This window comes from Globicephala melas, chromosome 10 (assembly GCF_963455315.2).
Source record: "Globicephala melas chromosome 10, mGloMel1.2, whole genome shotgun sequence".
Taxonomy (NCBI): domain Eukaryota; kingdom Metazoa; phylum Chordata; class Mammalia; order Artiodactyla; family Delphinidae; genus Globicephala; species Globicephala melas.
The window spans coordinates 625559-638658 of NC_083323.1; the positions used below are offsets into that span (position 1 = coordinate 625559).

The following is a 13100-nucleotide window of genomic DNA, read 5'->3' on the forward strand; positions in this document are numbered from 1 at the left end:
ATAGGTGTTAACTCTTCTCTAAATGTTTGGTAGAATTTACCTGTGCTGCCATCTGATCCTGGACTTTTGCTGGTTGGGAGTTTTAAAACTACTAATTCAATTTCAATACTGGTAATTGGTCTGTTCATATTTTCTGTTTCTTCCTGGTTCAGTCTTGGGAGAGTGTACCTTTCTAAGAATTTGTCCATTTCTTCTAGGTTGTCCGCTGTATTGGCGTAGAGTTGCTTGCAGTAGTCTCTTATGATCCTTTATATTTCTGTGGTGTGGGTTGTAACTTCTCCTTTTTCATTTCAGATTTTATTGATTTGGGCCCTCTTCCTTTTCTTCTTGATGAGTGTAGCTAAAGATTTATCAATTTTGTTTACCTTTTCAAAGAACCAGCTTTTAGTTTCATTGATCTTTTCCATTGTTTTTTTTTAGTCTCTATTTCATTTATTTCTGCTCTGATCTTTATGATTTCTTTCCTTCTACTAACTTTGGGTTTGTTCTTCTTTTTCTAGTTGCTTTAGGTGTAAGATTAGGTTGTTTGTTCTCCTTTTTCTAGTTGCTTTAGGTGTGAGATTAGGTTGTTTATTTGAGATTTTTCCTGTGTCCTGAGGTAGGCTTGTATCGCTACAACTTCCGTCTTAGAACTGCTTTTGCTATTATGTCTGACAGAGTTTGGATTGTTGTGTTTCCATTTTTATTTGTCTCCAGATATGTTTTAATTTCCTCTTTGATTTCTTCAGTCACTCATTGGTTGTTTAGTAGCATATTGTTTACCCTCCACCTGTTTGTGTTTTTTGCAGTTTTTTTTCTTGTAGTTGATTTCTAGTCTTATAGTGTTGTGGTCAGTCTATTTAGAGGTTTATCAATTTGAAAAAAAATGTTTAAAAGATCCAACTTTTGGTTTTGCTAATTTTCTCTATAGTACATTTGTGGGTTTTCTTAAAAAAATTATTTATTTTTAATTTTGGCTGTGTGGGGTCTTCATTGCTGCACGCAGGCTTCCTCTAGTTGCAGAGAGCGGGGGCTACTCTTCGTTGCGGTGCACGGGCTTCTCATTGCAGTGGCTTCTCTTGTTGTGGAGCACAAGCGCTAGGTGCAGGCTCAGTAGTTGTGGCACACGGGCTCAGTAGTTTTGGCGCACGGGCTTAGTTGCTTCACAGCATGTGGGATCTTCCCGGACCAGAGATCGAACCCGTGTCCCCTGTGCTGGCAGGCAGATTCTTAACCACTGTGCCACCAGGCAAGTCCCCCAAAAAACATTTTATTAATATCTCCTCTGGTAATATCTGGTATTGATGATTTGTTTGGGTTTGAATTTGCTGGTAGTTTTCTGGTGATTTCTTTGGGTTTGACTTTGAGGTGATCTTTCTAATATCTGAGATGGACGCTTCACTGACTGTCCTTAGCCTTTATTATTTTCCACTATTTGCATCTACAGCTAAAAATCGCTTTATAAACAGAACCTAGCTACAAGATTCGATACTTGGTATTTTAACTCTCATTTAGTTAAGAAACATTCATTACTCTTTATCCCGATCTCCTCTTTGACGCGCGTTATTCAGAAGCACGTTTGTGAGATGTGTGTTAATCTCCTGTTGTTACTTTGTCTTCTGATTAAACTCCCTGACTTCACGGCTCTGTGATCAGGGGACATGATCTATGTGGCTACTGTCCCTTTGAAATTGGTTAAGAATATCTCCGTGGTCAATTTTAAGAAATGTTCCCTGTGTCCTGGAATGGGCAGGATGGCGGCCACTGAGCGAGGTGTTCTGTGTGCGTGTGAGGTGAGGGGCGGACAGTCACATGCAATCCTCACCCTCACTGACCTTTGTGGTTGTGTCAGTGACCGAGGGCAGTGCCTGTGCCTATCTGCAGCTGAGGCTACTGTGTCCTCCTGGTGGTCCTGCCAGCCCTGCTCTGGTTTGTAACTGACTGTCCAGAACTCCCCACATGTGGAAGCCCTCAGATGCACCTTGGTGTCTGCTTTGTCAGTTGAATGTATTGTATTTTTTTCCCCCAAGTCTAGGGTTTGCCTTCTCATTTTCTTAGCCGAGGAGAACATTTCAATTTTGATAAAGTCTGATTTGCCCATTTTAGCTTCGATGATCAGTGCTTTTGTGGAGCATCTCGGACTTGCTGCCTAGCCCGAGGCTCTGAGAGCCCCTCCCGGCTCCTGTGCACGTTTCACACTTGCGCCTGTGACCCACGTCCGGTTACCGTGTGTCCCCAGGTGGGGCTAGGGCTCCCCTCTCCATGTGGACAGGCCGCTGCTGCAGCCCCACCCCCGCTCGGGGCCTCGGTGCTCTCCCTTGCCTGCATCAGTTGGCTCCGAGGGTGTGGGTCTCTGGGGTCCACGGGGTGGAGGGAGCTGCAGGTGGAGCAGGTGGGTGGGTGGCCAGGGTCTCACTGCCTGCCTGCCCACCTGGGATGCTCTTTGGACGTCCAGGAGGCGTCGGGAGGTCGGATGGTCTGCCGGGGTGTGTACATTGCAGGAGCATCTGCCCCGTGGAATTCAAGCCACCATCTGGGATGAGATGGCCCAGGGTGGACGGGGAGGTGAAGCACAGATGTCTGCGGTCCAGGCCTGGGCCTGGCCACAGTTAGGGCATGGGGAGAGAGAAGGGGTGGCAGTGAGGGAGGGACAGCGGGGCTCAGGGGAGCAGGGACTGGCCGGCTGAGTGTCCAGTGCTGGCAGAGACCTGGACGCGGGGAGTGACCACGGGATTGGCCTGTGCACGTGTGACCTCGGTCCGAGCTTGTCTGTGGTGGAGCCAGGAGACGCGCTGTGGAGAGAGGAGAGACGAGAGGTGGAGGAGGGAGTGGGCAGGTGCAGGGATGAGGGGTTTCATTGTAACGCCTATATGGACGCTGCTACGCTTGCTGTGTGCTGATGGGAGTCTGCTGGTCAGGGTCCAGAGAGGACCCCAGAGGGGCTGGTGGCCGGAAGACTGGCCCAGGCAGAGGCTGAGGGCTGGCCGAGTGCTGTGGGGGGCTGGACATGGGGATTAGGCTGGTGTCTCCTGAGTCCGAATGTCACTTGTTCGCTCTTCCCTTTGCCTTGATGTCTGTTTCTCTTTTGTAGAATTAAAACGAGGAATTTCCCAAGACTTGATTTCTTCCCTCAAATTAGACAAATACAAAATAGCAAGACAATTAACGGACAAGGCAATCAAGGTAAATGCTCTTTGGGGCTCGGGGGGAGGGGTACTTTTAAGAACAGAAATTCGTTTTGGAATTTGGAGAGTGAGTTTGTTGCCTCTGACGCCCCCCCCCCCCGCCCATGGGAGGCGGCCCCCGCAGTCCTGGCCCCCGCCTGGAGGCTTCTGCCAGTTACTTTATGTTTCAGCTGTACTTTTGAAATAGGTAATGCTTTCAAAATTCAAAAAACGCAGACACATACACGGTAAAAATCTCCCCTGCAGCCATGCAGTCGTGTGACTGCAGCTGTGGACACACATCCCAGACAAGGGACAGACTCCTAGTGCCTCACAGACCCCCTCCCATCCACTCCCCCTGCCCCAGGCTCCCGGGTGACACGGTGAGGACACTTGCATGTGAGAGGGGTTTGTGCCCAGGAGAGGAACTCTGGGGCTCGAGTGGGGCAGCTGGCATACCCACCCACTTCCTCAAGGGGGAGGCCTACCTTTCAGCAGAATGGGAGAACTTGGGGGAGATAAAGAAGGACAAGCGTTCTTCAAATGGGGGCAGGTGGCTCCACGGCTACCACCCTGAGAACGTGACCCTCTGTCCTTACCACGCGTTTGCGTTGCTCAGGCCGGGACAGTGGGGAAGCACTGACAAAGCCAACACACGTTAACACGTGGACATGTGCTCATTCCCTTAACTTTCTTCTGAAGCACAGCACACACATGAGAGTGTACAGATCATAAGTGCACAGCTCAGGCTGTGATGGGCTGGATGTACCTGGAGAGAGAAGCACAGCACAGGTGACGTGTGTCATCAGCGTGAACCCCTGCAGACATGACAGCACCTCTGCCCCCTTGGAAGCTGCCTCCTGCCCTAGTTATTCCCAAATCCTGGCAACCACGGATGTGCCCTTTGTGCTTCCTACCACTGTCCTTTCTGGGACTTCATATAAGTAGAATTTAATCTTCAGATTTTCTTCTGAGACCTTAAAACATATAAACATTCAGGGCTACAAACATCCCACTAAGTACTGCTTTAGCTGCATTTCAAAAGATTTCATTTTGTAGTGTTTTTGATGAGATTCAGTTCAAAGTATTTTATAATTCATATTATTGCTTTTCATTGACTGTGTGTTACTTAAAACTATGGTTCTTAATTTCTAAACTGGTGGCTCTTTTTCTATTTATTTTGATATTGATTTCTAGTTTGATTGCCTGTGGTTGAGGATGTAATGGGTACAATGTTATTCCATTGAAATGTGTTCAGACCTGCTTTATACGTAGCATTTTGTTAATTTATATAAAAGTTGACGTAGAGTGCTATATTCGCAGCCATCAGGGTAGAGCGTGTTACTTGCGTTGTTGAAGTCTTCTAGCCTTATTGACATCTTTTTCTCTGTGTTCTCTAATTCCCTGGGAGAAGCATGTTAGATACCCTGTTGTGATTGGGGATTTGTCTACTTCGTGTTTCTGCCAGTTTTTACTCTATATAATTTATAGCCATCTTAATGGGTGCAAGTGTGTCTTTCTGGTGAACTGAACGTTTGCTTTAAATTACGGGATGATTTTCTTTACTTTAGTGATGTTTCTTTGTCCCAGAGGCTATTCTGTCCCATATATAGATCCTTTTATTTTTTATCTATCTACAGATATTGTAGGGTTGTGCTTCTGATTTTCTCCTGTAAACAACATAGATTTAGATTAAAAAAAGATATAGTCTGGCACTCCTTACCTTTTAACTGGAGCCTTTTGTGTATTTATCTATATTAAACACTGGTGTATTCCCATCATGTTGCATTCATCTGGCTTGCACTGTCTGTTCAGTTGTCCTCTCCTTTCATGCCTCCTTGTGGACTGATTACTTTTTATTATTCCATTTTCCCTCTCTTATGTTAGAAATCTTGTACTCTTTTTTGTCCTTTTGTAGTTCCCTTATGTATTGTACTGTGCTGACTTATTAAAGTTAATCAGATTTTCTGAAGTCATTCAGTTGGACTCCAGTTAAGGAGACGATTGGACGCAGCTGGGAGGTCTTGCTGGAGCTGCAGGGCACTGACATTCCTGCTGTTGTCATACTCCCTGCCCGCCTCTCCTCACAGTGGCCCCTGTCGTGGTGCACGGCCCTGTCGAGGGTGAGGCCAGGCTTTGGACTGAGGTTCTGATTAGAAGGGGGCTTGGAGGTCTTTCATGTGGGCGCTGGGACTTGAGTTCTCAGCGTCTGGCCACAAGCCCACACGTTCTTGGCATGTGTTCGCAGTCTTCCCGCTGGGACCCATGTTAGCCACCGATGCTGCGTGACAAATCACCATGAATTTAGCCGCTTAAACACACGACGTATTATCTCCTGTGGGTCAGGGGTCCAGGCTGGGTCCTCTGCTCAGTGTCTGTCAAGGGTGAAATGAAGCATCAGCCAGATGGGGTCTCATCTGAAGGCTCAACAGGGGAAGGACCTGCTTCCAAGCTTCCTCAGCTTGTTGGCAGAATTAATTTCCTTGTGGCACCTTCTTCAAAGCCAGCAGTGGAGAGAGACAGTCTCTGCTGTTTTCAATCTCTGACTTGAGAGAATCCTGGACCCTCTTTTAAGCGGCACACCTGATTAGGTCAGGCCCACCCAGGATAGTCTGTCTTTCGAATTCAGAGTCTTATTAGGGACCCTAGTGAGTTTGAGCCGCCTCCCCCTGCTGCCCTGGCCTCCCCTCTTGCTCTCACAAGCTAATGAGGCCCTAAGCTCATGAGGCCCTAAGCTCACTGCTGACCATACCCCTGTTCCCTGACCCTGCCCTGCAGCTGCTGCCCTCTGACCCCGTCCAACGGATGTGTCCAGGCTATGTCCTCAGCAGCATGGGCCCTGGGGCTCCAGCATGACCATCACTCTCCTGCCCTCTGTCCCTCATCTGGGAAGGCAGCGGATGCAAGCTACCAACTCCCTGCCTGGCCCCTGGCAGCTGGCCTCATTCCCACAGTGATGGGCAGAGCCCCCAGCTCCCCTGGTGCTGGCCCTGGGCAGTTCGCACTGCCCCTCCAGCCATTGGTGGGCATGTGTTCCCCCCTCTCCTCTCAAACCTCGAGCAGCTCCCCCACCCCAGGCATGAGGGGCGGTCACCTTTGCAGAGAAAAGAAAGCCGCAGAGCACAGGCCCTCGGGCCCTGTCCTGCATCCCGCCTTTCAGACCTGGAGCTGCCCTGAGCTGGAGTCTGAGCCTCAGGAAGCATGGAGGTCCTGGCTGTGCTGTGCCTCCTGGCCTCCACGTTTGGGGCAGCAGGCACACACACGGCGGAGTGGGCCTGCCCGGGGGCTGCCCGGGGGCTGCCCGGCCCCAAGCCGTCGGCTGTCCCAACGCTCCTGGGGGATTTCCTCATAGCAGAACACAGGTGTCTTCCCGCCGGTGCAGCCTGTGTCATCCTGAGAGTAGACTCCTCTTGCAGAGACAAAATTGCCTCGTTTTCAATTCTTTAATTTCAAATACGTTCTTGCAATTCGAGGAAAAGAAGATCTTCTCCATCTACGGCCACTCCCCGGTGATCCGGGCCTCCCTGCGGAGGAAGGGCTGGGTGGAGAAGAGGTTCCACTTTCTGCCCAAGGTCGTTCCGAGTGTCAAAGACGAAGGGGAAGGAGCGCCAGGTAGAGTACTGGAGGTGTCTTGTGTTTCGGTGTGAGAGGTTTGTGTGTATGTCACGAGGACCCAGACGTGAGTCGATTCTGCGGGTCCTGTGCTGTGGCCTCGCCCTTGGGGAAGGAGTCACCTCCCGGCCCCCGCCCCAGGCGTCCGGGCACTGGCGAGCCCTTTCAAACCCTGGTACTGGTCACTTCTTGGTGTCCCACCGTCCATGCCCAGACCTCCTCCTGTGTCTGGATGGTGTTCATCGTCCTTTAGCGGCCTGGCCCTGACTGTCCCTCCTCTGCCCCATGCTTGGCCCCCAGCAGTGCCCGCTGCACCCAGCCCCTGGTCACGGGTCCTCCTTGACCCCACCTGTGCCTGCCCCCTGCTCGGCACAAAGTCTTCATCCTCTTGGCTCCAGGGTCTGCGCTGGGCCCTGTCCCACACGGTGCTTGAGACCCAGCTCACAGCCCTGCCCACGTCCCGGGTCCCCGACCCTGGCACGGCCCCTGGCGGGGGTGCCACGCGGTGGACACCCGAGCCTGACTCGACCCTGCTCCTTTCGGGACCCATGGGGGCACCTGCTCCGCACTGGGCCCTGTCGTGGGCCCGGCTGTGGTCACGCCTTCCGGCCATGATGCACTGACATCTCCTGTGTGTTGTGTTTGCAGAACACAAACATGCTGAAGGCAAAGAAAGTCAAGAAGTGGCTTCGAGGAAAACAGACGACATCCACGATGTGATGGTAGGTCCCGTGGGCTCTGGAGGGGTCTCGGCTGACGTTTACCTGCCTTTGTGCCGTGTCCTGGGGGGGGAGATGTGGCAAAGCCACGGTCACGCCCGGCCTCGAGGACATGCGCGCGAGTGCATGCGTGTGCACGTGTGTGCGTCCGTGTGCCCCGTGTTTCTGAGTGTCCACGTGTGTGCCTCCACGTGTGGGCAGGCAAGCTGGGCCTGTGGTCTGTGGAAACCCTGTGGGACAGGATCAGAACAGCCCCCAGGCGGCGACGGTGGCGGTGGAGTCTGCTGGACGCAGCGCCTGCCTGCGGGGCGGGGCAGCTGCCACAGGGCCCAGCTCCCGGGCCTCGATGCTCCCTGGTGGCAGGTCAGCCATCAGGGATGGGCTTTGCAGAGCTGTGCTGCCCCGGGAGGGCTCTGCTGGCCGATAACAGAGGGCCACTGCGACTCAAGGGGAGGGAAGAAAGTTAAAACAAGACCAAACAGCGTCCACCGCGAGCAAGCGTGACGCGTTGACCGCACTGAAGAGCTCCTGTCCCTCATGTGACCCCGTGAACAGAACGAAAAGACGAGCCGCTCAGGGAGGTACTTGCAGGGCTTACGAGTTAAAAGATCTGGTACTCAGAACATGTGACGTGCTCACAGGTCAGGAGCAGATGACGATCCAATAGAAACGGGCAAAGCCCCGACAGGCCGGGGAGCCCATCACTGCAAGTTCCCAGAGCGGATTCCTTTCTGTGAAAGTTGACCGTGAGGCTGGGGGGCTGTCCGCGGGTAGGGGGCGTGGGCAGTCGGCGGGGGTGGGTGCAGGGGGCCGGGCCTGCGCAGGAGCGTCAGCTCTGGACCGAAGGCCGTTTCTCACCCCAGGCGCCCGGGGGGCCACCAAGCTGCTGTCTATGCTTCCGTGTACGACGGTTCATCACACAGTGTGACAAATGACACTTACACGGGAAGGTGGCAGCAGGAGCTGTACATGTCACTCTGAGAGCGGGAACGAGGACCAAGGGCTCGAGCCCAGCGTTCAGGGAGCTGGGTGGGTGCGTTTTGGAAGTGGCGTTGGCGGCCTGGGCCCCAGCAGCCCCCTCCCTGCACCCCCCAGCAACAGTGCTGTTGTCGGGTGGGGGGAGCCAGTCCTGCCGGAACACAGGGGTCAAGGTCGATTGACCTGAGTCACGGGGGGCTTAGGTGGTCCTGATATGCTGTCTGCAGACAGTGACCACAAAGGGTGTCCGGGTCATCTCTAGGGTAGGATTTTGGAGAATCTTTCCCTTTCCTAGTATCTCTTTGTATGGTTAGAAATTTTGACCAAAAACATGCCATTTTTGTAAACACAAAAGTGCAGACACCGAGGACACCCCAGTCACCCACCCGTTTCTCGTCCCGGGCGCCCGGGTGGCCACCAAGCCTCTGTCTAAACTTCCGTGTACGACGGTTCCTCACACACTGTGACAAATGACAGCTGCTCTCATGGGCCCCTGCATTCTGAAGGTGCGGGGGCAGCGGAGGAGCCTGTGTCCCGGCGGCCAGGGACGGGGACTCTCCCAGGTCCACACGTGGTGTGTCCCTGCGGCTGGCGTGGGCACCCATGGGGGGCGCAGCTCAGACCTCACTCGGGGCCCCTGCAGCCCAGACCCCGAAGCCCCCCACCCCTGTGCCATCGGAAGCCCTGTGTGGTAGCTGCTCCCACGTGAGCCCGCAGCAGACCCTCGAGGAACGTGCGAGGCCGCAGTCAGGATGGGAGTCACGGAAATCACACGCCGCTTCTCACCTAAACCCCGGTTCCTTTAGTCTTGGCGTGTCCCATTGTCAGAGACGTGAGCCTTGGGTGCTGGGTGTGGATGAAGGTTTTTTCTTGCCAGTCCAGGTTGGTAAAAAATGAAACACCATACTTCCTCTGGACAATCAAAAGGGACATCATTGACTATCACAGCCTGAGCTGCGACCAGATGCTGAATCACTACGGGAAGACGGCGTCCTTCACCACCAAGGTGAGTGGGAGGGCTGGGGGCGCAGGCGGGGCAGCACCCCGCCTCCTGAAATGCCAGCACCTCCGGAGCCGGGTGCGCCACTCGGGGACCGGTTCCCTGGGGGCGCCTCTCCAGGACTGGAGTCTCCTGCTGGCCTGGCCCGGCAGCAGAGTCCAGAGCCGCTCCGTGCTGCTGCCCTCAGACCGCCCCCCAGAGCCCCCGTGCCCCTCGCCCTGTGTCCCTGGGCGGCCCCAAGCGCACAGGCCAAGCCCAAGACAGGGCAGGTGACGGCTGACACCGCAGCCCGACCCAGGCTCTGGGCCCTGGAGGGGCTCCGGATCCCAGGGGGGCCGGGCCACCCTCACCTGCGCTGTGACTTCCAACTGCAGGGGGCATTGCCACACGGGCACTTCCTGCCCTCTCCCCCTTTCAGCCGCCAGCCCGTCCAGGCAGCCGTTCACCATTTACCCTGAGGGCTGAGGCTAGGGGCGGGGCCAGCCCGGGAGGGACAGGCCTGTGTGTACCCCCTGGGAGCGATTGGGTAAAGGGGCTTCCCTGGCAACAAGGGCACCGTCCCCTAAACCCTCAAGGGTGACAGAGGAGCAGGGATGAAGTGCACGGCTGCCCCCGGGGCTTCCTGTAGGGCTCCGCCCCCCCCCCCACATCCTTGCCAGGCCTTGGGCCGCTGGTGTCCGTCTGGGTGTGGGCTATGCGGACAGCCCAGTGGGGCCGGGCGGCTGCAGGAGGTGCCCTCCCGGGAGCCCACTGGAGCCGGTGCTGCCCAGCCAGGCCCGTGGGCACTGAGAGTGGTCCAAGCTGGCCTGGCGCGTGGCCGGCGGGCCTGACGTGCCGCTGTCTCTGGAGATCGGGCTGTGCGTGAGCCTGCGGAACCTGCCGTGGTACGTCCAGGCCAACCCCGACTCCTTCTTCCCACGCTGCTACGGCCTCTGCACCGAGAGCGAGAAGCGAGAGTTCCTGGGTGAGTGGCTGGCGGCCCGGCCGAGGCGCCTGGCATTGAGCGTTGGGCCCGGAAACCCGGCGGGGCCTCTTTCTGGCCCACCTTCCTGCAGGAGGGGCCGCAGGGCTGGGGGTGGGGGTGGGGTGATGGCGGAGGGCCCGGTCCCATCCCAGCACCTGGGACCTCAGCTCTGTTTCACGTGGTAGGAGCCAGTCTAGAAACTTCCATGGGCAGCGTCTGCAAGGCAGGAGGCCAAGTGTCAGCAGCTTGGTTCTGACGAGGCTTCTGGGAGAGGCCGGCATGGGGGTGGTGCTGGGCCTGGGTCTGGGTGCCTGGGGCACACGGGGACAACGGCCTCTGGGCTGGGGACAAAGGCTGGTGCCTGGTTCGATCTGCCTGGAGGCACAGGAGAGAGAAGGAGAAGGGCAGGGCAGGCAGGGAGGGGGTCGTTCGGGGGGGACCCGTGTTTCCTGAGCGCCCGTCTGGGGGGCTGTAGAGAGCGGCATCTGCCCAGCACCCCTGCCCTGTGCCCTGACCCCAGGCCGGGGCTCCCAGGAGCCAATGGCCGGCTGCAGGACAAGGCAGGGGCGGGGCGGGGGCAGAGGTGAGAAGCGCAGCGGGGGCAGGGCCGTGAGCAGGGGCCTCGCAAGATGGGGCGCCGGGCGGAGACCCAGAGGAGAGAGGGGCTGAGGGCGGCTGGCTGGGGAGCTCCAGGCCAGCCCTGCAGCAGGCAGTGTGCCCGCACGTCCTCGGGCAGAGGGCTGGTGATGTCAGGAGCATGTGTTCTGATGGACGGAGGGGGGTGGGTGAGGGGCCGCGTGGGGGGCTCAGGTTCTGGGTGTTTCCAGGGCAGCAGTAGTGCCAGGCCGGTGGATGCCGGGTAGGGTGGCCTCAGCTGAGGTGGGGAAGGAGCAGGTTTGGGAGAGAAGTTGCTGGAATATCCAGCTACTTGGGGTGGGGAGCAGCCTCGCCTCCCAGGCCCCTCACGGAGGCGAGCCTCCCCTGGCCGCTGCCCCTGGCATGTGACAGGCGCTCAGAGGCAGCCTGGCTCCAAGCCTGGGTCTGGGGGACCCTGAGCTGCCTCTGCGCTGGTGGATACAGCAGGGCCCCCAGCCACCCGCAGTTAGAGCGGTGGGAGCCAACATGTCCAGGAAGGTCCGGAGGGGCTTGTGTGATGGGGAGGGTCCTGGTGCTGTCAGCAGGGGGCTCTTCTAGAAGGATCCCTCTGTGCAGGGCTGAGGACACGGGGACAGGGAGAGGTGGTGACGGTGCCACAGACCGTGGCCCTGGGGGTGCAGGAGAGGGGCAGGAAACGGGGTGCATGGATTCTGCCTCTGGGCCTGTAGGCAGGGTGGATGCGCAGCTGGGGTGGAGGTCCTGGGGTGGATGAGGCTCCCCTCCGCAGAGGAGGGAGGATGAGTGTGGAGGTGGAGGGTGTGGACGGTGGGGGAGCGCCCGGCCCCCGGAGGGCTCTGAGGCAGGAGTGAGGCCCCCGCACGCAGTGGGATGCCGGGCTGGGAATGGCTGGCGCTGGCTGAGTTCCCGTCCCCAGCGCAGGCACGGGGGTGAGGCCTTGGTGTCCTTTCAGACGACTTCCGGCGCACGGTGGCCTCCAGCATCCTCAAGTGGGTGGTCAGCCACCGGAACTGCAGCAGGAGCACACCCAAGGGTTGGAAGGAAGAGGCCGGTGACAGTGGCCCCAGCAACAAGCAAGGTGTGTGCCGCCTCGGCGTGGCCAAGGCCGTGGCACCCCGGGAGGACAGTGACGGGAGGGGCCGTGGAGCTGTGCATCCAGGGTGGGGCTGCAGCTCTGCCCGACCCCCAGTCTCTTCCAGCAGAATGCCATGGGAATGGCGCTCCTGGGTCATGTAGGGAGTCGTGGGCCACCGTGGGTTTAGGCCTACAAGACCCAGATAAGTCCTTTTTGTTGTTATTCACTTTCACAGAACAGTTTTAGGTCCACAGCGAAGTTGAGCAGGAGGTACAGGTGTCCCGTGTACCCTCTGCCCTTTCCTCCCCTGTGTCAACATCCTCCTCCAGATGGTCCATTTGCTATAAGTGATGAACCTACACTGACACGTCATCATCACCCAGACCACAGTTTACATCAGGGTTCCCTCTTGGTTTGGACAAATGTATAATGACATGTATCCACTGATACAGTATCTTTCAGAGTAGTTTCACTGCCCTGAAAGTCCTCTGTGGTCAGCCTGTTCATTCCTCCTGCCCCTCTGTGGTCAGCCTGTTCCTTCCTCCTGCCCCCCAACATCTGAGCTTTTTGTTGTCACCACAGCTTTGCCTTTTCCAAAATGTCATGCAGTTGGAATCATACAGTGTATATGACTCAGACAGGCTCCTTTCACTTACTAATGTGCATTTAAGGTCCCTCCTTAAATCCCTCCTTAAGTCATGCCTTGATAGCTCATTTCTCTTTAGCACTGACTAACATTCCACTGTCTGGATGGAACAGAGTTTGTTCATCCTGTCACCTGTTGAAGGACATCTTGGGTGCTTTCGAGTCTTGGCAGTTATGATTAAAGCTGCATACAGGCTTTTGTGCAGCTGTAAGTTTTCAACTCACTTGGTAAATACCAAGGATCACGACTGCTGGATAATATGGCAAGAGTATGTTTGGTTTGGTAACAAACTGCCAAGCTTGTTCCAAAGTGGTTGCTACACCGTTTTGTGCTCCCGCCAGCAATGAT

General features: G+C 56.0%; 1 protein-coding gene across 3 annotated transcripts in view; it reads left to right on the top strand.

The window, feature by feature from the left end:
• Nucleotides 1–13100, top strand: part of MLC1 (modulator of VRAC current 1) — a 63263-nt gene that overhangs the window by 26870 nt on the left and 23293 nt on the right. For 2 of the 3 annotated variants that reach the window (XM_060305531.1, XM_030855416.2), the window contains exons 2-7: nucleotides 3071–3162; nucleotides 6617–6755; nucleotides 7404–7477; nucleotides 9330–9458; nucleotides 10302–10416; nucleotides 11984–12109. In XM_060305531.1, coding sequence (XP_060161514.1) covers nucleotides 7475–7477; nucleotides 9330–9458; nucleotides 10302–10416; nucleotides 11984–12109 — 373 coding nt within the window. In that variant the 5' untranslated portion in view covers nucleotides 3071–3162; nucleotides 6617–6755; nucleotides 7404–7474. Of the gene's footprint in view, nucleotides 1–3070; nucleotides 3163–6616; nucleotides 6756–7403; nucleotides 7478–9329; nucleotides 9459–10301; nucleotides 10417–11983; nucleotides 12110–13100 lie in introns of those variants that run through there. The other variant, XM_060305530.1, reaches the window with a different exon arrangement.